The following is a 25,132-nucleotide window of genomic DNA, read 5'->3' as shown; positions in this document are numbered from 1 at the left end:
GAAGTGAGTAAATTTAAAAAATGCAAAAATCAGAAAATAAGGAAAGCACAAAATGACTGAAATTAACCTTACCACCAAGAGGATGCTAACAATAGAAGAGGCATTTAGTTACTAGGTCCAAGCTGAAGTCCTGTCTCATCTTCCAACGAGGGCTGAACAAGTAGCAACAGGAAGGTAGATTGTGACTTAGCCCACACAATCTGCTTTTTCCATTGTCCTTCTTCCTCACCCACAAGTGTAATTCCCTGTGAAACCTGCACTAGTGGTGCGGTCCCTTTCCGCATTTGCGTACACACATGTACACACACACTCCTAGAAGGACGCCAAGTCCACGTGCCAAAGAAAGTGTCAACTATGGTGAAATCTAAGGAGTGGGAAAGGCGAGGGAGAATTTTACTTAGTTACTTAATATGAGTCAGTATTGCTTGGTCTTTTTAAAAACAGTCATTAGATATAATTTTGGACACTTAAGGAAAAAAGAATGGGCAAATGATGATAAATGAACATAGACATGAGAGGGGAAAATGTGCAAGGAGAAATTATAAGAGAGTAAATCAACGGTCTTTTAAAGATGTCTTTTATTTTGTCCCTTCTCTTCTGATTTTACAGCTGTACTTGGGGGGAGGGGCGCCTCAGACCCCTGCCTATATATTCTTTCAAGGTTTATCTTCTCACACCCTACCTGGAAAAACAGACAATATGGACACTGATTTTAAGAAGCAGGAATTAGATGAAAATCTTATACTGCATACATCTACAATCATAACCTACACTCTAAACAGATCAGTAGTGAGGTAGGGGGTGGCTCAGTCATTAAGTATATGCCTTGGGCTCAGGTCATGATCCAGGGTCCTGGGATCGAAACCTGCATCGGGCTCTCTGCTCAGCGGGAAGCCTGCTTCTCCCTCTCCCACTTGCCTTGTTTGTGTTCCCTCTCTCGCTGTCTCTCTCTGTCAAATAAATAAATAATATCTTTAAAAATAAGTAATAAACAGATCAATAGAAATAATCATTTACCTTTCTTCAAAGAGACAGCCAAAGTAACTCTAAGTCACTCATGATAACTTCTGTTTTGTTGACAAGTAATTAAAGATAGTAATGGATCCTTCCTGAAAACCTCCATGATAGGGTTCATGGCCTTGATATGCTTGAACCAATTTCTCAGGTAGATTGCAGGATCCCTCATTGGTCCTTCATGGTACTTCTTTTTTTCCCAAAAAAATACCACGTTTTTCTTAAAATACCACTCTTTTTTCCTCAACTACTACTTTTATATCACCCATCAACTCCAAAGTTCCACAGTAGTCATTTTCTTTCCTTCTTCATTAGATGCAGCCCAGACTCCTCAGGGGGTTATTAAAAACCTGCAAGATCTGGTCCCACCCTATAACCATTCTTATGCCCCTGCTTCCCTATGCCAAGCCCTATGTCAACTACCTCACAGCTCTTCCTTCTCTTAATCAGAAAGTACTCACCCAGCTGCAGGCCCATTTACTCCAGGGAACACCACATGCAGAGAGAAGAAATTAAACCATAAAAATGGTAAATTTTGTTTTTTTTTTTTTTAAAACAGAGAAGGCACTCAATTGTTTCTTGCCTCTGTATCTTACCAACTCCAAGAAAGTAACAGCATCACTAAGAGAGAACATGACTGCAAGTTCAGGCTCCAAAGTCAGCCAACAGTACTCAGATGTCAGCTCTACCAATTACAAAATTACACTATGATAAGTTATTTTTCTCTCTGAACCTCAGATTTGTCACCCCCAAAGTGGAGATAACAACTTTATTCATCTCCCTGAGTTATGATAAAGATTGTTAGTTGTCAAAATGACTTTTAGATACTCGATTTGTTTCTAATAAGCTTGATGTCATCATCTGGTATAGAAATCTCCAGAATCGGGGCACCTGGGTGGCTCAGTGGGCTAAGCCACTGCCTTCGGCTCAGGTCATGATCTCAGGGTCCTGGGATCGAGTCCCGCATCGGGCTCTCTGCTCAGCAGGGAGCCTGCTTCCCTCTCTCTCTCTCTCTCTACCTGCCTCTCCATCTACTTGTGATTTCTCTCTGTCAAATAAATTTAAAAAAAAAAATCTTTAAAAAAAAAAAAAAAAGGGCGCCTGGGTGGCTCAGTGGGTTAAGCCGCTGCCTTCGGCTCAGGTCATGATCTCAGGGTCCTGGGATCGAGTCCCGCATCAGGCTCTCTGCTCAGCAGGGAGCCTGCTTCCTCCTCTCTCTCTGCCTGCCTCTCTGCCTACTTGTGTTCTCTGTCAAATAAATAAATAAAATCTTAAAAAAAAAAAAAAAAGAAAGAAATCTCCAGAATCTACCCTTTTCCTCAGATACCATGTTCTGAATCTGTATCCTTAACTAAAATTAAGCAATTAAAAATTAAATTAGGTGATTACTTGCTCTGGTGAATATTTACGTAGTCACAATCACATAACTTCATGCAGTCATAGTATGTAAACGTTGCTTATTGATAGTAAACTTTTAAAATCAACCTATGAGGGGACCTGGGTGGCTCAGTGGGTTAAGCCTCTGCCTTCGGCTCACGTCATGATCTCAGCATTCTGGGATCAAGTCCCGCATCCGGGTCCCTGCTCGGCTTCCCCCCACCTCTGCCTACTTGTGATTTCTTTCTCTGTGTGTCAAATAAATAAATAAATAAAATCTTTAAAAAAAAGAAATCAACCTATGTTCGGGGGTGCCTCAGTGGCTCAGCTGGTTAAGCTGACTGTCTCCGGCTCAGGTCTTGATCCTGGAGTCCCAGGATCAAGTCCAACATCAGGCTCCCTGCTCAGCAGGGAGTCTGCTTCTCCCTCTGACCCTCTCCCATCTCATGCTGTCTCTCTCATCTCTCAAATAAATAAAATCTTGGAAAAAAAAAAAGTAAGATAAATAAAATCAACCTGTGATTGACACATGGAAGGAGTAATAATGAATACTGAAAAGGAATGAAAGAATGTTTGTATATGAGAGAAGTAAGGAGGGACAAGTGAGAGAAAGGATGGGTTAAGGGAGTACTATGGTCACTAGGTAGAGTATTTCTATTTGGCAGAGCAGAGGAAAAAAAGTGTAAGTGAAATTGTTAAAGTTACATAGATAGCCAAGGAACAAAGTAACTGAAAGAGATGTGGGGATTTTACTAGTGAGCTAATTCCTCATCTACCATAGAAGGAAATCAACAGATGATATCAAAAACTAAAAAATTAACAGAGTAGTATAAATACATCATTTAGAGATATGAAAGTAAAACTAAAACCCTACAAAAAGGCTAGTAAAAAGAGTTAGAAGTCATTTATTTAGGAAAGAGGTAGAGAGGGTTAAAAGAAGAAAACATACTTCTTGTACTAGTTCTTTTATACTACTGTCTTTAAATGGCATATATTCAGACTGAGCGTGTCTACCAAAAGCAGCTGACCATCTTTCTAAAAAAGAGGGTCCTAACTGAAGAAACTGGCAAGGAGAAGCTCCTGTGATACAATAATATCAGTCTGGGCTTCGAGATTCCCAAGGAGGCCACGGAGAGCATGTATATTGACAAGAAATGCCCCTTTATTTGTAATGTCTCTATCCAAGGGCAGATATTGTCTGGTGTGGTGACCAACATGAAGATGAAGAAGACCACTGTCATCCACCAAGACTACCTCCGCTACATCCAAAAGTACAACCCTTTCAAGAAACACCACAAGAACATGTCTGTGAGCCTATCCCGCTGCTTCAAGGATGTCCAGATTGGTAACGTTGTCCGTGTGCAAGTGCTGGCCCTTGAGCAAAACTGTGATGTTTCAACATGCTCAAGGTCATGAAGCCCACTGGTGCAAAGAAGCAATTCTAGAAATTTTGAGACTAGACATCTACCCATACCCCCAAAGAAAATAAAGTTATTTTCCCTGTAAAAAAGGAAGGAAGAAAGAAAGAAAGGAAAGAAGGAAGGAAGGAAGGAAGGAGAGAATACAACTGACAAAAATCTATTCATAACACCAACTAAAACCACCACAAGTATTAACCTGACAAGAAATGTAGACAACTTACCTGAAGAAAAATAACTCTAGGGGCACCTGGGTAGCTCAGCCGGTTAAGAGTCCGACTCTTGGTTTCAGTTCAGATCGTGACTTCAGGTCCTGGGTGCGAGCCGTGAGTGGAGTCCCAAGTCAGGCTCCGTGCTCAGCAGGGAATCTGCTCAAGATTCTCTCCTCCTCCCTCCACCCTTCCCCTCACTCATGCTCTCACACTCTCTCTCTCTCTCTCCCTCTCAAATAAATCTTTGAAAAAAAAAAAAAAACTCGAAATCTTTACTGACATACAAAAAGACTGAAAATTTAGTGAGTCCTACTATGTTCCTAAAAGGCAATATCTTAAAGTTAGTGATTCACCTCAATTATTCCATAATCAGTGCAATTCCAAAAAAAAAAAAAAAACAGAATTACTTTGGAGACTATCCAGTCTATTTCTAAAATTTATCTAGAACAGAAAATATATAAAAAGAAAAAAAAAAGGAGAAGAAAAGAAAAAGAAAAGCCAAATAAGAACAGTGATAAAGAACTCACTCTACTAGGTAGTTCAGAACTAGACTAATTGATCTATGAAAGAGAAAAAAAGTACACAGTATCATGAGCTTCACCTTCTTCATTAAATAGGGAAATAGTAATTTTGAACAAAATTAAATACCAAGATATGGCCACTGACCTCCCTACTGTTATATTTGGACTGATGACACAAGCAGCATGACAACATTCAAATCAATGTCTTATAACCTAAAAGAGGTTCAGTTGGAGTGCTCTGAGCTTCTTAGGGAAAACATTTCTCATTCTCTGTAGAAGCAAAAAAGAGGGGCACCTGGGTGGCTCATTCAGTTAAGTGTCTGCCTTCAGCTCCCGTCATGATCCCAAGTTCCTAGAATCAAGCCCCACATCTGGCTCCCTGCTTGGTGGGAAGCCTCCTTCTTCCTCTCTCACTTCTGTGTTCTTTCTCGCTCTCTCAAATAAATAAATAAAATTTTTTTAAAAAGAAAAACAGAGCTACTCATAGTCAGGCAAAATCCTGTCTAATAAAAAGAGTTTGTAAACTTAGAAAGAGCAGAAATGTTATATTTCACATCAGGTAATTACCTACGTGTAGCTAATATATTCCAACTGCAAGACAGTAATTGGACAACATGTGCGTACAGAGGAAAAAGCAATCAAAGGGCAGCTTTGACTGGGGCAAAGGACACCAATGTCAACTTCAGAGTCCAGTATTTTCTCATGAAAGGTCTAAGCTCAGAAAGTTGAGACCACGGTAGCCTCCCCTATTTACTGCAAAAGCCTTCTGGTCTCCCTTGCACTGGTCTCATCTCTCCACCCCCAGTCTCTGAACGGTTGTCAGAGATCCTCCTGAAATTCAAATCACATTAATCTCTCCCCAGCTTAAAACCTTCTCCTTTAGGTGGGGCGAGGGGAGGGGGCAGGGAGAGATAACGTTCAAATTTCTTAGCCTGGATTATGAGGTCTTTATTATGACACTCTGCCCTTGCCTACTTCTTCATCTTCAATCCTTGTTTATCTACAAGATATAATCCTTCTTATTCCTCAAGGCTTAGCTCAAATATTACCTCCAGAAATCCCTTGCTTACTTCTCCACACTCAAGCTACCACTGGAATGTTCCTCTATTACGGTGCTACCATAATTACATGATAGAAGCATGTCCTTGTACTATACTATGAATTACTGAAAAAAAGGTTAATACTTTTATTCACTTTTCATGTCCCCCACTAGCACTTGGTATATAAAGCATTCAACATATCTTTGTTGATATTTATTAACAGTTATGGATTTCGTGAGAAACTCTCAATTTTCCCCTCCCTTATACTAAGAATTCAAATGACATAAAGACAGAAATCACAAGTATCTAAAATGCTCAGCATCTCCTAAAAGCAAAAATCTATATGATTAAATAGAGTAGGTCCAGCCATCATGATCTGGGAACTGGAGAGCTCAATTTCAGCCAAAAATCTATTTCATGTCTCAGAGAAAAAAATGTGTAGCCTATTTTTTCTCCTTAAAAGAGTAAGGTGGCTATGGTTTCATTCTGCTCTAGAAATCTAGGACTCATTCCTACACTGACATCAGCATAGGACATTCAATACACAGTGTGCACACTGCCGTCATGTAGGTTATACTAAGCCAAGGGGAAAATTAGTAGCAGATGGTACCAAGGTTCTAGGTCAACATTTTTTATTTGCATTCTAGAACAAATAGAATTTCTCTTCAATTAAAGTAGATGAAATGTACATTACCCTTATTTCTAGAATTAGATCATCTTATATTTCTGGGGCTTTTCCATCTTCCAAATGCTTTCAGAGGTGTTATACCAGTAATTCTTATAACAACCTTGTGAAGTAAGAACTAGTATTAGCTCTTATTGCTGAAAGGGAGGCTGGGGTTCATAGACATAACAAGATTCTAAAAACATTCACCTTACATGCCTGAAGCTTCCTCTGACTGCTGTTTTTATGTTGCAGTTCAAGTACCTTACAATTTTTGAGTGTTGTAAGAAACACTGAGATGACTTCCAGCTCAGAGGCTTAGTACATTATACCAAAATTTGAGACTAATAATATTTTCCTAAGTTAATGCATAAATACACAATGTAGGAGCAACCATTGAGTTTTATACTTAATACACAGTTTTAAGACTACGGATATGCCATCAAAACTCGGGTTTCTTCTCTTTGGTCTTTCTGGATCTGAATGAACATTTTTCAACTTTATAGACCCATCAATTGAAACCACTTCCACTATCATTATTTAATAATAAATACAATTCAGATTTGATGAAAATTAGAATCTACCAGTTTTACATTCTGAAATGGAACTGATCTGTATAATTTAAGATATTTCACTTAAAAGCGTCCTGGAATGCAGAAGAAAGATTTCTTTAAAAATAGTCTTGCCATCCACTAAGATTAATGCCAATATGGGCAGTCAGTACAGAAAATTTTTCACTCAGCAAAATGAATCATAAAATAATTAAAAATAAGTAAAATATGAAATATATGCTCATGAAAAAAAAGATAAGACTATCTGTATGTGAAAACATCATCCCTGAAACAAACACCTCACATTCATCCATTTTACAAGCTTAGATGACTAGAAAAATTCACTCAAATTGCCATAATGTTTCACTTTAATTCAATCTTAGAGATTACTTTTATGGTAAAAGTAATGGAAGTCCTTCCCATCCTTATTTCTGTGACGTGCAAAGCCAGACAGTCCTCATAGTATGCTATGCATTTCAACTTACTCCTGCATTCAGCATACAGGAGAGTTTCCAAACATATTAAGATAAAACTCTAAATGGAAAATCCTTCCGACAAACTGCATATTGAGTTATCCAAATTCCCAAATCCTACCCTATTTCTATGTAAAAGGTCCTTCCCAGGCTTAGAAAACTCAGCTGTGCTCTGGAAATCTCATCCATGGTCTAATTCATATTTTGAATAAAAAGCAGGCATCAAGGCTGGAACCGTGAACATGACACATTGAAGTTGATACCATAAACTAGCAACAGTCTCCAGACAGGCTCTCACAAGGAGCACTGACATGATAAAGTTACATCTGAGTAGATGCACATGAATAACCTGAAATGACAGACGAATTTCAGTTGGAAGACAAGTTTGGAAGACATTTCTTGACATGTCATTTATTCTGTCTGACCAGGCAGGAGTATTTCTTATAATTCAAGAGCAATCTCCATATAATTTAAATTCTGATCTCCTCACTCATACTTTCAAATGTTTCTCTCATGCTACAGGAGCTGACAGATTCTAAGAACATGATACATGGATTCTGCCTCCATTTTATCTATGCTGAATACTTATACCGTGTCATTTTATAAAGCTAATTATTTTCACCGTACATGACTCTTTTTAACTAATACAAATACATTCTGTACAGATTATTGTAGAAAGTTAAAATACAGCTTTACTCCTAACTCAAACTGAGTAAGACTTGAATGTTTACATCAAAGCTCACTGTTCCTAGGTGTCAGACACATACAATTTTTAAGCATATCTACATCCCTGACTTGCAACCTAAGAATACAGTGGTTTTGCCACTGACCACTTCATTACAATAAGCTTCCTCTTCATCAGCCTGAAAATTTTACTGTTATAGAAGTCTACATTTGCCAGGGGAAAAAAAAACAAAACAAAACAAGCAAAAAAAAAAAAAAAAAAACACAAAAACCACTTCGGCTCATCAAAAATACTTTACCTTTTTATCTCAGACTGAAATAGACTATCTCAAATAGGCTGTCAAGAGTTCAAATAAATATTTAAACTTAACTAAACATAAAATAAAATCACAGCTGTATCCCATCTTTCACTAGGACCATTCCACTTACCTTAAAATTAGTAGTATGACTCTTACCTTTTTCTGGACTTAAGTTTTTATACACTTCAAGGTCTGCCATTAAATTTAATACTGTTACACATTATTGGCAAGAGCAGTCAAATTCCTCTCTAAAGGCAAAGCCTTTTTCTGATACACATCTCCAGAAAGGAGAAGAGTGGGGAAAAAAAAAAGGCAAAGAAATCCTCAGCAGCCCCAAGAACTTGGCTCCTGCTGCCCTTTATGGCATGATGCGATCTTCACAATTCAGGCTTTACGGTGTGGAGAAAATAAATCCGGGAGATATGATTACAGAACTTTGTCCCAAAGTGAAAAGCACAGCCAGATAAGAGCACTGGAAGCATCTGCTCAGGGCTGCCGCTATTGTGGGAATGCAGGCGCTGTGGCTAGTTTGGGTATGAGACTTGCATGCTTAGCGCAGGGCTTAAAACCCTCAAGGCATTGTGCACATTTTATGTCTGGGAAGTGGAGCTCTTTAGCCTTCAAAGAAAAACCCTCCTCACCTACAAGGGGCCATTGAGAAACACAGATTACCAGGGTAGTGACGCAGGCTGAATGCAGAAAATGAACATGCACACACACACACACAGAGAAACACAGAAGCACACACACAGACACGCACACTCTCGGAAGCAAAGATCACTCCACTGGAGGCAAAAGCAATCCATTAAAAAGGAAGCTATCTGTGCTCTTCTCCACAGCACACTACTTTCCTGCCAGTCCAGGTAAGCACAGATTACTGACAGTGTTGAAGCTTTTCCTTGATGTCTGTCCTTATTCCACACACAAACACATCCATGATTATAGAAGAGACTGGAAGGTTTCCAACTTAGAATGAAAGAGGTGACAGTTTCTAAATACTTGAGCAGTGATGGCTACTTCTCAGGTAAAAATCACATCCCTGTGGGCAAGTTAGGTAGCGAGAATGGGTCTGAAAAAGCCAGTTTTAGTGAATGAACCAGCATATTATTAAAGTCCAGTTTTCCCTAAAATATGCATAAGCATTTATTTGCATGTTTTATCAACTTCTTTACAGAGACAGGTAGACAGACAAAAAGGCAGGGCATGTCTTTCACAAGCAATTTACTGTAGTCTTGCATTTCAGACTTGTAACTAGGTGTCTCCACCCTGAGCATTAACTCCCTTACTCCCAGAATTCTCTAATACGAATGCCTCTTGCCATTTTCTTCTCCCTGCTTCCGCTGAACCCCTGACAATCCCAGCACTGCCTATCCCATAAATGTCACCATCAACCTCTCTACTCTGCTCCCATCTACACCCAGCCCAGATCACTAACCCATCCCTCTCCCCTGAGGTATCATGCTCTACCCCACTTCCTGTTCACCTGTTTCCCAATTGCCATGGCCCTCATCCCATCTGCAGACCCTACTGTTTACTCTTAAATCCTCTGAGAAATCTGAATGTCACAGATGTGTGTGTGAGTATGCATAATTAGGATATCCTTCTCACAAGACTGTGAAAATATATATATATATATATATATATATATATATATACACAAACACAAATATACAACAAAACAGTTAAGAGTTTAGGAGCCCATCTACCTGGGTTTAAATTCTGACTCTTCCACCAACCATCTGTGTGAACTGGGGCAAGTTACTTAAATGGTCTGATCCTTGGTTTCCTTACTTGTACAACAGGCATAATAATAGTTCCTCCTTCAAGTGTTATTGTAAGAATTTAATATGCATAAAGTGCTTAGAATCAGTTATTTTGCATTATCATTGTCATACTATGGTTATTAGTCTTGAAATCCTTTACATCAACCTAGAAATGCAGTGGAGTTCACTGTTTAAATGAAACGGTACTTTAAATGTAGAGTGGTACCCCCAAATTTGAGGTATCAGAAATACCCACTTCTGTTAAATAATTCAAATGATTAATACTCCCAGATAATCTTCTATAAAAAGACACTAGTGTCCCCAAGACACAAAATTGGTGTCAAATGATGGGTTTCTCGTTCCTCTGACCTGCCAGAACCAAAGTTATCTGAAAAGCAAAAGGCAGCTTTAGGTCAATTTCTCACTCAGTCCAAGAAAGAGATGGAGACCAAAGTGCTCCCAAGGGAGACTGGCAAACTTCTCCTTCCCTTTTCTTCCAGAGGTTCCCCACAACAGTCTTGGGAGAGTGAGGAGAGAGGAAGGGAGCAGACAGCTCTTCCCCTCCTCATCCACAGCGAGTCTTCTCCCAGTAGGTTCTTCATGCTTCTTGCCTTCTAGCCCTCAAAGCTCCCCAGGCTCCTCCCTGGAAAGCTGACCTATGGCTCGAACATGAAGCCCAAGCCCAACACCACAGCGATGGGCAGTGCCCGCAAGCAGGCGGGCGAGCCTTTAGAAAGCAGGCATGTACCCTGGTCAGGCGTGTCTGACCACCAAGGAAAACTCATGGGTTTTGAGAGTCCAGAAATATCTATACCTTATTAAATATCCAATTCTTCAGCAGCAGCAAGTAATTCTCTAAGCAGCCCATTGGAAGGACTAATACTGAAACACCTACTCTAGGGTCAGAGACACTGGATGATTGACACACATTGCCCTGAGTTACGCCCCAGAGTTCTCGCAGCAGAAGTTCATGTATAATGTCAAGTCTAGGTCAACAGGCTTTCAGGGTCAGTGGTGCTTCCTTTGACTGGGTCACCACAACAACCACACAGCTCTGGAGTGTTTAATCTCTTATCTGAACTCCTCATTTGAAAAGACTGGGCTCTTTCCAGAGTACTTCTAGCATAGTACTTGGCATATATAATAGGTATATCATAAGCCCTCATTAGCTATCTCTATTTCTAACCATTAGATCTAATAGGGAATTATCTTCCACCAATCAGGTGAAAGAGAAAAGTGTCTCTGAGTGCAGCTTGTCAACTGACAGTGAGAGAAGGACTTTAAACCCCATCTAACAATGATTTCCTTACATTTCACACCTGGGTTCTACTTCCGATTTCTCACAGACACATCACCGAGTAACAGACTACGGCATGGGGTTCAAAGTCAGATGGAGGAAAATCTAAGTCCCAGCTTTGTCCTTCACTCACTGCATGATCTTGGGGAAGTTATGGGTAGGGTGGCTAGATAAAACAGACACCCAGTTAAGTCTGGATTTCAGATAAACTACAAACATTTTTTAGTGTTAAGTACGTCCCATGCAAAATTTCCTGTATTTTTACTTGTTAAATCTAACTACCTGACAGAAGGGGGTCTCTCTGAGCCTAAAGAGCCTCAATGCAGAGATGTTAGCAGCCACCTCAAAGGGTATTTCTGAAGGTAAATGAGCTAGTATAGGCCAAGGGCCACAGCCCTGTGCTTGGACAAATAAGTATTCAATCTCTAGAAGGTGAGTGAATGGCCACTCCAATCACTGGCTGGACAGAACTTTATTTAATCAAGTCCCATGCTGAAGAGGTGATATGCTATACCATCTCCACACAGACCTCAATCTCGCCAGCCACATAATTCCAAATTGAGACCAACTCAAGCCAACAGCATGGCGCACATCTGCTCCGAATCTGCCAAGTCCATCGAGAAAACCTACAGACACAAACATGGGAGCCATATCGCTTTGTGAAGCAATTCTTACAAAAGCTATCATTTATCAAACACTATAAACAATACCTTCTCCGATCTTCATGAAAATTCCGCAAGGCGCTACATTAGTACTCATATTTTAAACTTAGGGAAGGAGACAGATTCAAGTTGGCCAAGATGTCCAAGACTGCAGAGCTGTGCTAGAACCAGGCTTCAAACCCAAGCTAACTCCAGGCCCAGATCCTTCCCACCGGCTCCATGCTTCAGGTCATGAAAACCATCTACGGGATTTCAAGCCGAGCTTCAGAATTCCTCACTCTTCCCAGTTAGAGAATCTTCCCACAATGGCAGAAGCTGTTAGGGCCTCTGGCTTGGGAACACAGAGATGCTGAGTAAGGAAAATCACCTGGAAAACCAAAATCTCAAATCAGCCATTCAGTTTTTAAATCATAGTCACAATTTTATGTGCACTTGAAGTAGTACAAAAGCAAGCAGAGAGCAGCAGTGACTTCACAGGGAAAGAGCCTCTGGGGGGGTGCCCAACCACACCCCTCGCAGACCCGGTCCTCCCGCCTCGGTAACTTAGTGAGGGTTTGGTTCTGCAGGACCTTTCACACACTGCTGAGAAACTGTAAGTTAAGGGCATAAGTTTTTAAAAAGCCATCAGGGGTATAAAAATGTATATACAAGAATATTTCATTAGTACTAGTTATTATAATTACTGCCAACAATCTCAATGCCAATCAACAAGGGAATGATTAATAAAATATGCAGTCAGATTTTAGGATACTAACTAGCCATTAACAATGTTTGAGACATTGTCATTACCTACAGAATGCCTGGTACACTATATGAAAAAAAGGATACAAACTAAATATACAATATTTTAATTATGTAAAATATTTGTATATAGAAAGAGAATGAAGGACTAGAAAAATATAGGAAAAAGATTAACAATGAGATCTCTAGTATTTTCTTCTGATATTTAACTACATTTTAATTTTTTAGAACTGGCATTTACTTCTTTTATTCAGGAAAAAAAAGAGCTTTTTTTAAAAGTCTAGCCAGGAGCACCTGTGTGGCTCAGTCATTAAGCATCTACTTTCAGCTTCAGGTCATGATCCCAGTGTCCCGGGATCAAGCCCTGCATCCGGCTCCCTGCTTGGCAGGAAGCCTGCTTCTTCCTCTCCCTCTCCCCATGCTTATGTTCCCTCTCTCACTGTGTCTCTCTCTGTCAAATATATAAAAATTTAAAAATCTTAAAAAAATAATAATAAAAAGTCCAGCCAGTTTAGTAATTCTCAACTAGGGAGGAAATAATCCCTTCCCATTGGTGTATTGAAATGATGGAGAACTTTCTTTGAGAATTACTGACATTTATGAAGCACTGACTCTATTTCAGACACATACCTAGCATTGTACATACCTTATTTTATCCTTACAATGCCCGTATGAGTGAATTAAATATAATCCTTTCAATATAATCCTTTCTCTAGTTTCAGATGTGGAAACTGAGGCAGAGAGAAGTCAAGTAACTTCCTTGAGCTGGCCCAGCCAATGAGTGATAGACCTGAGATCTGAATCCCCACAATCTGTCTTCAGGGCCAGTGCTCTTCACCAGGTCAGGTAGTCTGGAGATCTTCAGCATGCAGTTTATACCCTGCAATCTATTTTCTCATCAGAAAGCCTTGTAGAACACCCAAGAGAATTATCAGAGCTCAAGTCTTTTTGTGAAATTTCACTGTGCACTCAACTACACAGGAAACCCCAAATCCTCAATAGACCGTATAGCAAAATCAGCAATATAACTACACAGACAGATGAAACCTCAACAAGAATCCTACACATACATGCAAAATTCAAGAGCTAGATTTTGGGAGACTTCCACGTGGGTGCTCCAGGAAGACACAAGCTCTCAGGGTGAGCAAGGACACTGGCTTTCATAAAACAGAGGGTATCCACCTATCCGCTGTGGTATTGCTCCGCCCAAGCCTCCCTTCTTCACCCCGAGCTAGCTCAGGTCGTTCTGGGGACACTGGGCACTTGCCCTTCACCAAAAGCCCCCTGACCACTCAGGGCTATGTGTACTTACTAGCCCCCCAGCCCTGAGCAGTACCTGGCCCTGAAACAGACACAGTACTGTCCAATCACTTGGTCAGTGTGAATCACAGACATGAGAGAGCAGCTCGTTGAAGGCCAGAGACCTTTGCCCCCAAGTGTCTACGGACAGCACCAGAAATCTGCTCTCAGTTTGTATTTACAATGGACTTGACTCACTAGATGAAAGCTGCTGCCTTCCTGTGGTCTACTCATCACCAGTGCATTTAAGGAAATCACTGTTACAGGAAGCTCCAAAACCCCTGTCAGGACCACCCAGCAAATTGCTAGAACTTCGGCATCAAGTGCCACAGGACACAATGGAACACTACTGTGAGTTCATCTTCAAAGAAAAAGTTAAGTGTTCCTCAAAGGTGTATGCAAGGTACTTAAATGCCCAATGGCAGAAACTGTGATAACCTTGCCACCCCTACATGGTCCCTCATACTCTACCCCTTACAAAGCCCTCTCAGGAACAAATGCCTTGTGAACCTGACAACAGATATATGAAGCGGAAAGAGGCACCACGATCATCTGGCCTCCACAGATGAGGAAGCTGAGCCTCCAAGACTCTTCATGACTTGCCCAAGATCACAAAGCTGACGGTGCCTGACAGTGCCAGGTGCAGGGGTTACCTGAAACAGGGCTTTCTAATCCAGTGTTCTTCCCACATAGCACATACGCACCCTTACCATCCTTGCCAGGAAGAATGAGTTGCTAGACAACAGAGGAGAACTAGGAACTGTAAACCCAGTGTACTACAAAAATGTCCCCTGAGAGTCGAGAATGGCGGAAACAAGGGTTCTACCTAGACAGCAGGCTCCTCGTGGCTGTTCATTCATCACTGGAGAGAACTACATATTCTAATAATATGGAACATGTCCTATAGATCACACATGCCTGTCAAATGAACTCGTTTGGCCTCCTCCTTCATTAAAAACTTGATGTGCTTCAGTGGGCAGTAACTGCTACACGTTTTTAAGCATCTGAATCCTAAAACAGACGAAGCTTTAACCAAATCAAATATTGTTCTGTTCGGCAGGACAAAGATGAGCCAGCCACCCTTTGGCCCCACTGCCTCTTTGAAATGATGCTTCCTTGATGATTTATTGATCTCCCCTTCAAGACTCTGGGCATTAAAACTAAAAGTTCTCATTTTTTTTGGAAAGATGACTATCGGTCATGTCGCTTTAAATTTTATAGGTTAGCATAAAATTTTACAGGCACATCACTCTCTGTTTGATGAAGATGTCACTATAAATCAAAATAAAATCCTCGGTCGGCTCAGAGCTTGATGCCAGCTAGAGCTACCCACACAAACAACGGAGACCTCACAGGCAAAATTTCATGCACACACCGTATTCTAAACCCAGGAGCTCATGGCCAGTGAACACTAGCAGCCCTCAAAATGCTTTTGGTAGAGACTTGGAAAATGTGAACATTCAGTTGACATCTGAGTTGCTTGAATGAATATCCTGATATACATAGAGGTACCCAGAAGTTATAAATCAGCATCAATTGTTTTAGATATCTCCCATCAGTTCTGATCAGGTTTAACTGTAACATCAACAGAGGAGAACTAACCAGAGATAGGTAGGCACGTGGGAATCTCTAATAGTTGTTGACAATGACATATATTAAAACAAGTATCTTCTCTCAGGGCTGAAGCTTTAATAAAATACTCAAAACTTAAGGAGTGACATATTCAAACTCCCCCACAGCACTCCAGAGGCACTTGTACTCTTGAGCGGAAGAGCCCCTTTACCTCCCCCCTCGGGAGGAGGGGCTGGACGGAGGGAGTCTAAGCATCCAGAATGAACCCGAAGTACTTGTTCTCTCCAGCACTTCCAGCTAAAGCAGGACTGTTTGCTTATGTAATGACCGTGCCTCTGCAGAGCTGGTATTTTAGTGGAGAACATTTTACATGCCTTCATCTGACATCTCTGGGTGTACTGAAAATGTAAATGGCTTGGTTACAGTCGGTTAAATAGGGATTACAGTGTGTATATTCAAATGGGAGGCACACATGGTTAGCAAAATGAAAACCCCCACATGGTATCTGGTAATCCTGAAGCCCAGAGCACTGCATGTTCAAATTGGTCCCGTGAGGAGTGCAAACACAAAGATAACCATGGGAGAGAAGAATGGGGGAAAGGGGAGAAGAAGATTCTCGATTATGACACAACCTCCCTCTAAACAAAGCTCTGAGGAGTAGAGCGGAGAACAGCTCATGGCCCCTGACTGCAGTCAGGAGCCACAACAGCTCAGGCCGAAGAGTCAACAGCCCCGTCTCTGGAAAGTCTCCCAGGCCAGCCAAAGCCAAGGCCTGGCTAAGGAGTGACCAGACTGCAAGGCTCATTCTGCACAGCGAGCCGCCGGCAGCCCCAGCCCCAGCCGCCTTCAGGGCTCTTTGCCTTAGTGCAGCTGACAAGAGACTCTCTTGGGAAGGGGAAGTGGGTTTCAGGGAGAACTGGATGGCCATAACCAGTAAGGACAAGAAGGAGATGGGCTCCTCTGAAAATCTAATCCTGTAGTGTCTGGGGAGGACATTTTCATAACAAAAGATGACTTTTAGGGCAAGGGTGACCATAAATGACCTAGGCAGGGAGACAGCAGCCCTCTTTCTGGAAGAAAACCAAGTAAAAGGATGGTATCGACTCCCCTGGTAACAATTTTCAATATGTCACGGTGCAAGTCCTATCACAACAGTCTAAACTCCTAACCTAACCTACGTCATGAATCGAGTCCTTTGTCACTTTCTGGATGAGACAGAGAGGGGTCATCCTCCACAAGTTCAACCATGCGTCTTCCACATCTCCTTTTGCAGGCCCTCTTCTCCAAGTCTCAAGGGACTCTGCTTCTTTAGCCTTTCTCCTCATCTTGTTTTCCCCAACAACAACCCTGGTTAAGTAATTCTGTTTCTGCCTGATAGCCATCCTAGGCAGATGAGGCACAGCCACAGGGAGGACAACCACGGAAACTCCTAAGAACAGTAATAGTGAATGTCTTGTTTGCAGATGTCTTCCCAGATCCTAGAAGGCACCAGGCCTGTCAGTGAGCCCCAAGAAAGTCTGAGAGCAGGAAGACTCCCCCAAACACAGAAACTCAGATTCCAGATAGTTCTCAAACGCCCAGCTGAAGACTCTGGGAATGAAGCAGGACCTCAGATACCAAAGGACGACAGAAGGACTCCCAAAGCTGGGAGCACGAAGAAAACCAGTTGCTGTGATTGGGATAAAGGGTTGAATGAGGGAGTGGCTAGAGGCAGCCTTCTCTCTATAAATCTGAAAGAAGATTAGGATGGAAACTACTCATGGGCAGTTCCCTTGGGACAAAAATTATCAGCTTACCGAGGTTTTCCAAATGGACTTCTAGTGAGCACTTTAGCCCAGCAGTTTAGGGAAAAAAAAAAAAAAGAGAAATAGCCTATGGTGCCAAAAGAAGGTAAAGTTCCTGAGGAGAAAAGGAGCAAGGACAATTCTAAATCCAAAATAATTAACACAGGGCGGGGAGAGGAGGGGACACGGAATACCTGAAAGCGACAAGACAGTCAGAGAATATGGAATTGAAAAGACTGAAATTCAAAATCTCTGCCCACCAAGTAGCTCAGCAACCTGAGCCAAATTATTTTAAATCCCTCTCAGCCTCAGATTGCTTATCGACAACACTACCTACAAAATCAGATTCAGGTATGCCAGGCAGGATGGGCTACATAATCTCCAGGTCCCATGCAAAAATGAAAATACAAGACTTTTTCCAAAAATAAAGAATTTCAAAGTGGCAACAGCAGAGCATCAAGGAAGCACGGATCACACACACGTCAGGCCAGCCTCAGCTCTGGTCTTTATGATGTCACAACATTTTTTCCATGTTTGCTAGTTTCCTTCCCCCAGGTCTATTTCCCTGTAGAGATCAGATTAAAAAAAAAAAAAAAAAAAAAGTTCAAAAATAAAGGACATTAAAAAAATTTAAAAGGCCTTATCAATTTTAAATCTACTTAAGTTGATAACTTTGTGCCATGATTATATAAGGTAATATCCCTATTCTCAGGGCATATATACTGAGGAATAATTTAGTGTGCATGTGTAAGTGTAAGCAGTGAGTGTGCAAGTCTGTAATGAGAAAGCAAATGGTATAAAGGTTAACAGTAAGTAAATCTGGACAGATGAAGTTTCTTTGTTGTATTCTTATTCTTGTGACTTTTCTGTGAGGATAAAATTATTTCCAAAGAAAAAGCGTCCATCACATAAAGGTCCCTTGTGAGCTTTGAGGGAGCAGAGAGGGAGGAGGAGAGCAAAAGAGAGGCAAGGCTGAAACTCTCTACAGATGGGGATCATTTTACTTGGTTAACTGCCGAATCCCCAGCATAGAGCCTGGGTCAACAAACATTTCAGGCCGGAAGCAGAAAAGGAAGCAGCACCCTGTGCTCAGACTAGCTTGAGGAATAAGGACCACAGGCAGGAACAGAAAGCTGATAGTTACACCAGCACTTGGGAACCAACAAGCTGCCTCTATTTAGCATGAGACCAGGAAGTGTGTGAATACAGGCACACAGTGTGGCGTGTGTATAACACACCCTGCAAAAGAGACTTCGTTCTTGTCACCTGCTAACAGTTCAGATAAACTCCCCTCAGGCCCGCCATTTCACCTCCCACACCTCAGGAGCCTCCCTTACGGAATGTAGGAGGTCACTAATTCGTTCACTAACTGGATGTCTCTCACGTGCCAGGCTCTAAAGTCAAATTCCCTGTTCTCTAGAGATTTCATTCTAGAAGGATCTTGCAAGCTGGCTGCATTAAATAATTTTCTTGAGATCCTTGAGGTCTTTTCCAGCCCTGAAAATTCTACACAACAATTTCAGGGCTTTTAGTTCCAAAATAGTATGAATATTATTGTATACAACCACCCTCTAAAGGACTCATAGAAAATGCATATTCTCCTAAAGGTGAAAATATATTCAAGATGGCCTATGTTTAACTTTAAAAAAAAAAAAAAGTACACATGGGCAGTGAAATGCTTGGAAGCATACACAAATAAGCCTTCTGCCAAGAATCAAGTTGATTTTTGGCAGCCAAGATTCTCGTTCCTTGACAAGGTATACAAATAGTAAGAATTGCAAAAATCTACTAAAGCCCTGTAGCAAAAAAAAAAAAAAAAAAAAAAATTATAAAACATAGAAACGCTTTTTAAAGCCATAAATTTATCAATGAGAAAATAACTATGAAGTGTAGATTAATGATTAGTATTAAAATTAAAACATCAAAAGTATTTTAATTTTCTGTTTCATTAGTTCTTCTCATTCACAGTCAACTAGCACAAAAATGGTTACAAAGGCTAATTTTGTTAAAGACCTTAGAGAAAAGAGGAAAGAATTGCTTCTTCATGAATACTAAGGATGATAAAATAAGAAACCAATAACACTTTATGTCTTTATATAAATTAATCTAATTTAGAAATAAATTAGTACTATACTATATGCAGAACTTGTTACGTGTCCAAGAAAGAAATGTTACATGACTAGCATCATGGTACCTATAGTTGCCAGATATTAAACCTCTGCACTGATTTATATTATTTAGGACAAATGGTAAGGGATAGGGGATCAAAAATATAATTAAAGATTCAGAATAAGAGGCTTATGAGAATATTATTTCCCAGATGGTTTCTCAGGAGCTAAAATAGGAACATCCATCTATAAAAGCTGGTCTCAAACACAGGCCGCAAATTAAGATACTAAGTATTTGTCCTTCAAAAACCATCCTCCTGCGGTGCCTGGGTGGCTCAGTGGGTTAAGCCGCTGCCTTCGGCTCAGGTCATGATCTCAGGGTCCTGGGATTGAGTCCCACATCGGGCTCTCTGCTCAGCGGGGAGCCTGCTTCCCCCTCTCTCTCTCTGCCTGCCTCTCGCCTACTTGTGATCTCTCTCTGTCAAATAAATAAATAAAATCTTAAAAAAACAAAAAACAAAAAACCATCCTCCTGACCCGGACATAATTCACAAAGATCTGGGTACCGCATTATTTTCTGGTAGATGCCAAGAGGGCCCACCTCAGCAAGGTAACTTCCACAAGTAAAGGCCATTCATCCGTGGTTTTACAGGGCAGCAGCTTTAAAAGCTTTATCCTTAGAAATGAAAAAGTTCTAAATGTCCTTTGGATTCATGGAGTCAATGCTTTACCAGACAGTAAATTACCAGATAGTGAAATCATTACCCGATCTAAATGCTACATGGATTATATTACTCTGTTTGTAAAGTTCAGCACCTGGCTCCCCATAGAGAGTTCATAATCACTTTTTAGCTACGAAGACACACACGAAAGTCAGTTGGAGGCTACCAGGTAGAGAGAGACCTCTGTCATGGAACCCTGCTGCCCTCAGCGATGCGCCGAATGAGGCCAATGCCCAGAACATTCTGCCCTGTAGCAGTTCTGCAGTGAGTATCTTCATACTCACCTGGCCAATACACAGAGGCTTTGAAATGGTTCCAAGTAAAACTCCTTTTATGTCACAATATTCCAATGCTATTAAGATCGAACCAGTTCCAATAATCAGAAAAAGCAGAGACTTACAAGATTTATCCCACAGAAAATCCACTTAGCATTTCATAATGCTGAGCTCAGATCATGAAGGCCGGTTGAGGTGGAATGGCAAAAGGCTGGCATTTAGAATTAACTCTCCCAATAGCCGATTGGTATGAATAGGCACCAGTCACCTTCTTTTCTATAACAGGGGATCGGTTTTAGTCAGACGTTCACATCAGATTACTTTGAAATGTGATAAACACTAAAGACTGTGTTCATAGAAGGATGCACAAAAGTATATGTATATACCTAAGAGTGTTTTGAATAATGTTCAGTGATTTCACTAATGTCCTAAAGTCCAGTTGTGGGTTCGGTTTAAAATCCTTCAGTCAGGGGCGCCTGGGTGGCTCGGTGGGTTAAAGCCTCTGCCTTCGGCTCAGGTCATGATCTCAGGGTCCTGGGATCGAGCCCCACATCGGGCTCTCTGCTTGGTGGGGAGCCTGCTTCCCCCTCTCTCTGCCTGCCTCTCTGCCTACTTGTGATCTCTCTCTCTGCCAAATAAATACATAAAATCTTAAAAAAAAAAAAAAAAAAAAAAGAATCCCTCAGTCAGGAGGCTTCCCAAGTCCTTCCTGGTCCTGATGCATCAGGCATCACTGCAGACCAGGGTACTGCTTATGTCCTTAGCTGTACCTTCCTAGGTTTTAGACATTGGAAGTTCACATTTTTAAGTCCATTCTACAAAGAAAATTATAGCCCTCATGTCTCTCACTTGGAAATCTGAGCATTGGGATAGCCTTTGGGGTCTCTGGCTTTAGCTGTCCCCCTCACACATGTTTCCACTCTCTAAATGTGTTGTTTGGTGGGCAACAGTTCTTCCCTTCCCCCTAACTCCCTCCTCTCCAACCTGTTCCTTGGAGGTTGGAACTAACCCCTCGTGCCCAAGGGCTCACACGCAAGCCCAATGGATCTCTCTGAGAGACGCTGCTTACATTTCAGAGTGTAGACAAATCACCTGGAATCTTGTTAAAATGCAGAGTTCAATGCAGGATTTCCAACACACTCCCAAGGACAGCTCCATTTCCAACCAGTTCCCAGCCCCCACACCTACCTGGTTCTCTAAGTGCCTTTCTCAGCCTAAAGGTAACTCACATTGGTGCCTCTGTGGAGTCCTTTAGTGGCCTCTAGAGGGTCTTGAAGCTCTTCTAAAACACTCAAACCCACATCTGAGTTGCTTTAAAAGAAACAAGTTTGTATAACACATCATTGTACCACAATGGAAGAAGCAGCAGCTGACAAACCTGGGTTTGAACACCATCATCTAACAATGTGTTTTGTGGCTAATTGTTTACCTCTCTGAGTTTTATCTGTAAAACTGTCTTGTTGAAAGACTCAAGAGAGATTAACTGGAAAAACAACAACCATTGCAAATTCTAGAGGCAACTTTGATTCAGGAGCAACCCTAAAATTTCCTGATGGTGCCCCAAGAATATGCCAGTATAGAATCCACTGATTCCTCCTGATAGGTCTAAACTTGGTTATCTTAGCATCAGCTCCAAATTCCTCTCTGTGGCCCCCAAAGAACCCCACGTACAAAGAAGGAGGTATCATGCAACATAAGAGTAATCTAAGACAAGATTTCTCCTAACTCTGAAACTTCTAGGAATAACGAAGGGGTCCCCAGCATTGGTTTTCTCTCACACAAAGGAGAACAGGTGTCTGACACAGTCTGCCTTCTACAAGAAAATGTGTGCGCTTCTCCAAGTCTCTAGGTACCCCTTTCACCAAGATCGACAGGCGTTACATCTCAGGGTTACATCTGAGCTACTCCAAATGAAGGCACTGTTCCTGCAATTCCTGTGTTTCATATTTACTTCTGTATCAACTCTTTAATTATCCTGCTGTGAACTGTGTAGTCCTCATCATGGATTAATCAAAACAAAATGCTATTTTTATATTCTTTGCTGCCTGTTCTTAAGAACCCTCCCAAAGTATTTCTGTTCACCACCAGGAGGCCATGGATAACATTGTGAGATCAGTTAATGCTCAAAGGTTTATTTCTGTATCGTTTAACAAACAGATCTATTGGCTATGAGACAAACCACATTTTAAGGACACTAAGAAAACATGATATTAAAAAGAATATGAGGGGCACCTGGGTGGCTCAGATGGTTAAGCATCTGCCTTTGCCTCAGGTCATGATCTCCAGGTCCTGGGATCGAACCCCATGTCCTCAGGCTCCCAGCTCAGTGGGGAGTCAGTTTCTCCTTCTGCTTCTCCCCCTGTTTGTGTCCTCTCTCCCCCCCACTGAGATGAATAAAAATTTTAAAAATAAATTAATTAACAAATAAATAAAATACGAAATAAATCTTTTAGGAAAGAAAATACTGATATGAAGGTGAGCATATCACTTGCCCCCATCTGCATAAAAATCAAGATTTTCATGTAAACTAATACCTAATATAGTGGACCCGTCGATGTTTCATTCAATCAGCAACATTGGCCCATTGATTCTCACCCCTCCCAGTACATCAAAATCGCTTAAAGATAAACAGACTAGAGATATAGAGGCATAGCTATATATACACAGATAAAAATGTGGATATAAGGAATGAATGAATGGAGAAGACATCTTGGTCCCACACCCAAGAGATTATTTTACAAGACTGGAGTAGAACCCAACCATCACTATTTTTTGAGCACCCCAGAAGATGCTAACGTGTAACCAGAGTTGAGAATTGCTACTTAATGTTGGTTGTTAAATCATTTTAAGAATGTGCAGGCATAAAACACACACCGAGGGGGCCAGGCTGGCTCAGCAGGTAGACCATGCATGCGGCTCTTGATCTCAGGGTTTTGAGTTCAAGCCCCGCGTTGGGCATAGAGCCTGCTTAAAATAAATAAAATAAAACAAAACACATACTGAGATTATCGATTGTTTTTCCTGTTTCTTTGGTCTTTTCTGTACTCTCCAGCTCTCTTTCAGTGAGCCTATATTGCTATCATCATAAAAATAAAGTGAAAAAAAATTTTTAAAGAAAACCAGCATCCACAAAATCCCAAGCATAAATGACCATTCTCCATTTTCCTGCTTCCTCTATACTCACACTATTTGTATCCAGAGCCGCCTTATTATATGTTCCTCTTACCATACTTTTAAGATTTAGTATAATATAGGCTATCACAGAAAATAATCCTTAGCAAACTCATGAATACTGTGGCTCTGTTGAGACTATGTATTTATCACCTTAAGCCTGGGGTTTTCAACCCACCAGAATCTAATTGGCTGCCCAGTGGCCTCTCTCCCGGGGAGTTCTAAAACTTCTCTAATACCCTGGCCACACCCCAGACCAATTAGGTCAGAATCTCCGAGGGGGTCGCACACAACAGTTTTATATCCCCAGATGATCCCAATGTGCAGACAAGGCTGGGAACCACGGACTCTAAGAGTTAATTAATACAAATCTCCACATCCAGAGATAAAACTCCTGCGAGATTAAAAGCACAATACCTTGAAATTCTGACACCAGTGTAATTTCAAAGAATGGTCATTTGTGAATGTACATCGATATTCGATTTCAAGTTAGCAAGGAATAAAAATAGGAACTAAATAATAAATGTGTTCACCGTTCTCCCTTCTAATTGAGCATAAGTCGCCATCTTTTATATTTAAATACGAAACATTCAAAGAACTCTGTGATATGGCACATATTCTGACCAAGATCAGAAATAGGCAGAACAAAATTGGACCAAAAGAATGTTTTCACAAATTCTACATTTATCTTACCCATGTAGGTGTTGTTTCTGAGTAACTTTGCATCCTGGAAGCCAGGAGCGTACTCTTATATTGCTTGGGGACTCTCAGATGAAAGGCCTAGATGAGAACCACTTTTCTTGTTTGTAAATCTGAAATAAAGGTGCATTTCCTTAAGTTTTAAATATGCTGTTTGATTATTCTTCTCAGGTACCCCCAGGCCTCCTATCCTCCTCTTCTAGGGAGGAAACTGGTGCTTTTATTTTGGAGCAGGTCTATGCGATCCTCTCTGGGGTTAAGAATGAGCCCACAGACAACCCTCAGTTCTGTGGACTGAAGATTTTTTAGACACAGGCAGCAGAGAATTTTAATAGTATGCAAAACACTGCAATTAGGCAGGTTTTACTGATAGTGTTATTTTAATGAGTGAAACCTCCATATTCAGAGTTGAATAAACTCCACACACATATAGCCAACGCGGAAATTCCAGAAAGCAGTATTAAATGAATGCAAAAGGTCCAAAATTCTTTTAAAGAAATGAGTTTGTCCTTTTCCATTTCAAGACATGATACGTTTGTAATCATCTTTTCTAAAGCATACTAGGATTCTCAGCAGAAGTGACCTTTTCCCTCTCAATCTCAGGAAGAGATGGTTTATGGGTATTCTTTTGTTCTCCACAGCAAAAGCATGAGCAAAGGAGAGAAGAGGGATGGCAGCCAGAGAAGGGATACATTCCACAGCACAAAGATTAGGAGCCAAATTCAGAGTGCAAAACTAATGAAAGAGTAGATGGTTCTTACCTCCCTTCTTAAAGGAATAAATTCA

At 41.0% G+C, this 25,132-nt stretch overlaps 1 protein-coding gene and 1 pseudogene across 10 annotated transcripts in view; one reads left to right on the top strand and one right to left on the bottom strand.

The window, feature by feature from the left end:
- Positions 1 to 25,132, bottom strand: part of PLCH1 (phospholipase C eta 1) — a 223,850-nt gene that overhangs the window by 153,514 nt on the left and 45,204 nt on the right. Inside the window, exon 2 of one of the 10 annotated variants that reach the window (XM_032344218.1) lies at positions 12,024 to 12,342. The exons of 8 other annotated variants lie outside the window; for them this stretch is intronic. In XM_032344218.1, coding sequence (XP_032200109.1) covers positions 12,024 to 12,072 — 49 coding nt within the window. In that variant the 5' untranslated portion in view covers positions 12,073 to 12,342. Of the gene's footprint in view, positions 1 to 8,409; positions 9,858 to 12,023; positions 12,343 to 25,132 lie in introns of those variants that run through there. One more of the 10 variants, XM_032344227.1, reaches the window with a different exon arrangement.
- Positions 3,376 to 3,845, top strand: LOC116591398 (annotated as a pseudogene).

Source organism: Mustela erminea, chromosome 1 (genome assembly GCF_009829155.1).
Source record: "Mustela erminea isolate mMusErm1 chromosome 1, mMusErm1.Pri, whole genome shotgun sequence".
Lineage (NCBI taxonomy): Eukaryota > Metazoa > Chordata > Mammalia > Carnivora > Mustelidae > Mustela > Mustela erminea.
The sequence above is the reverse complement of the archived record's forward strand: the minus strand, read 5'-3'. Positions and strand labels throughout refer to the sequence as shown.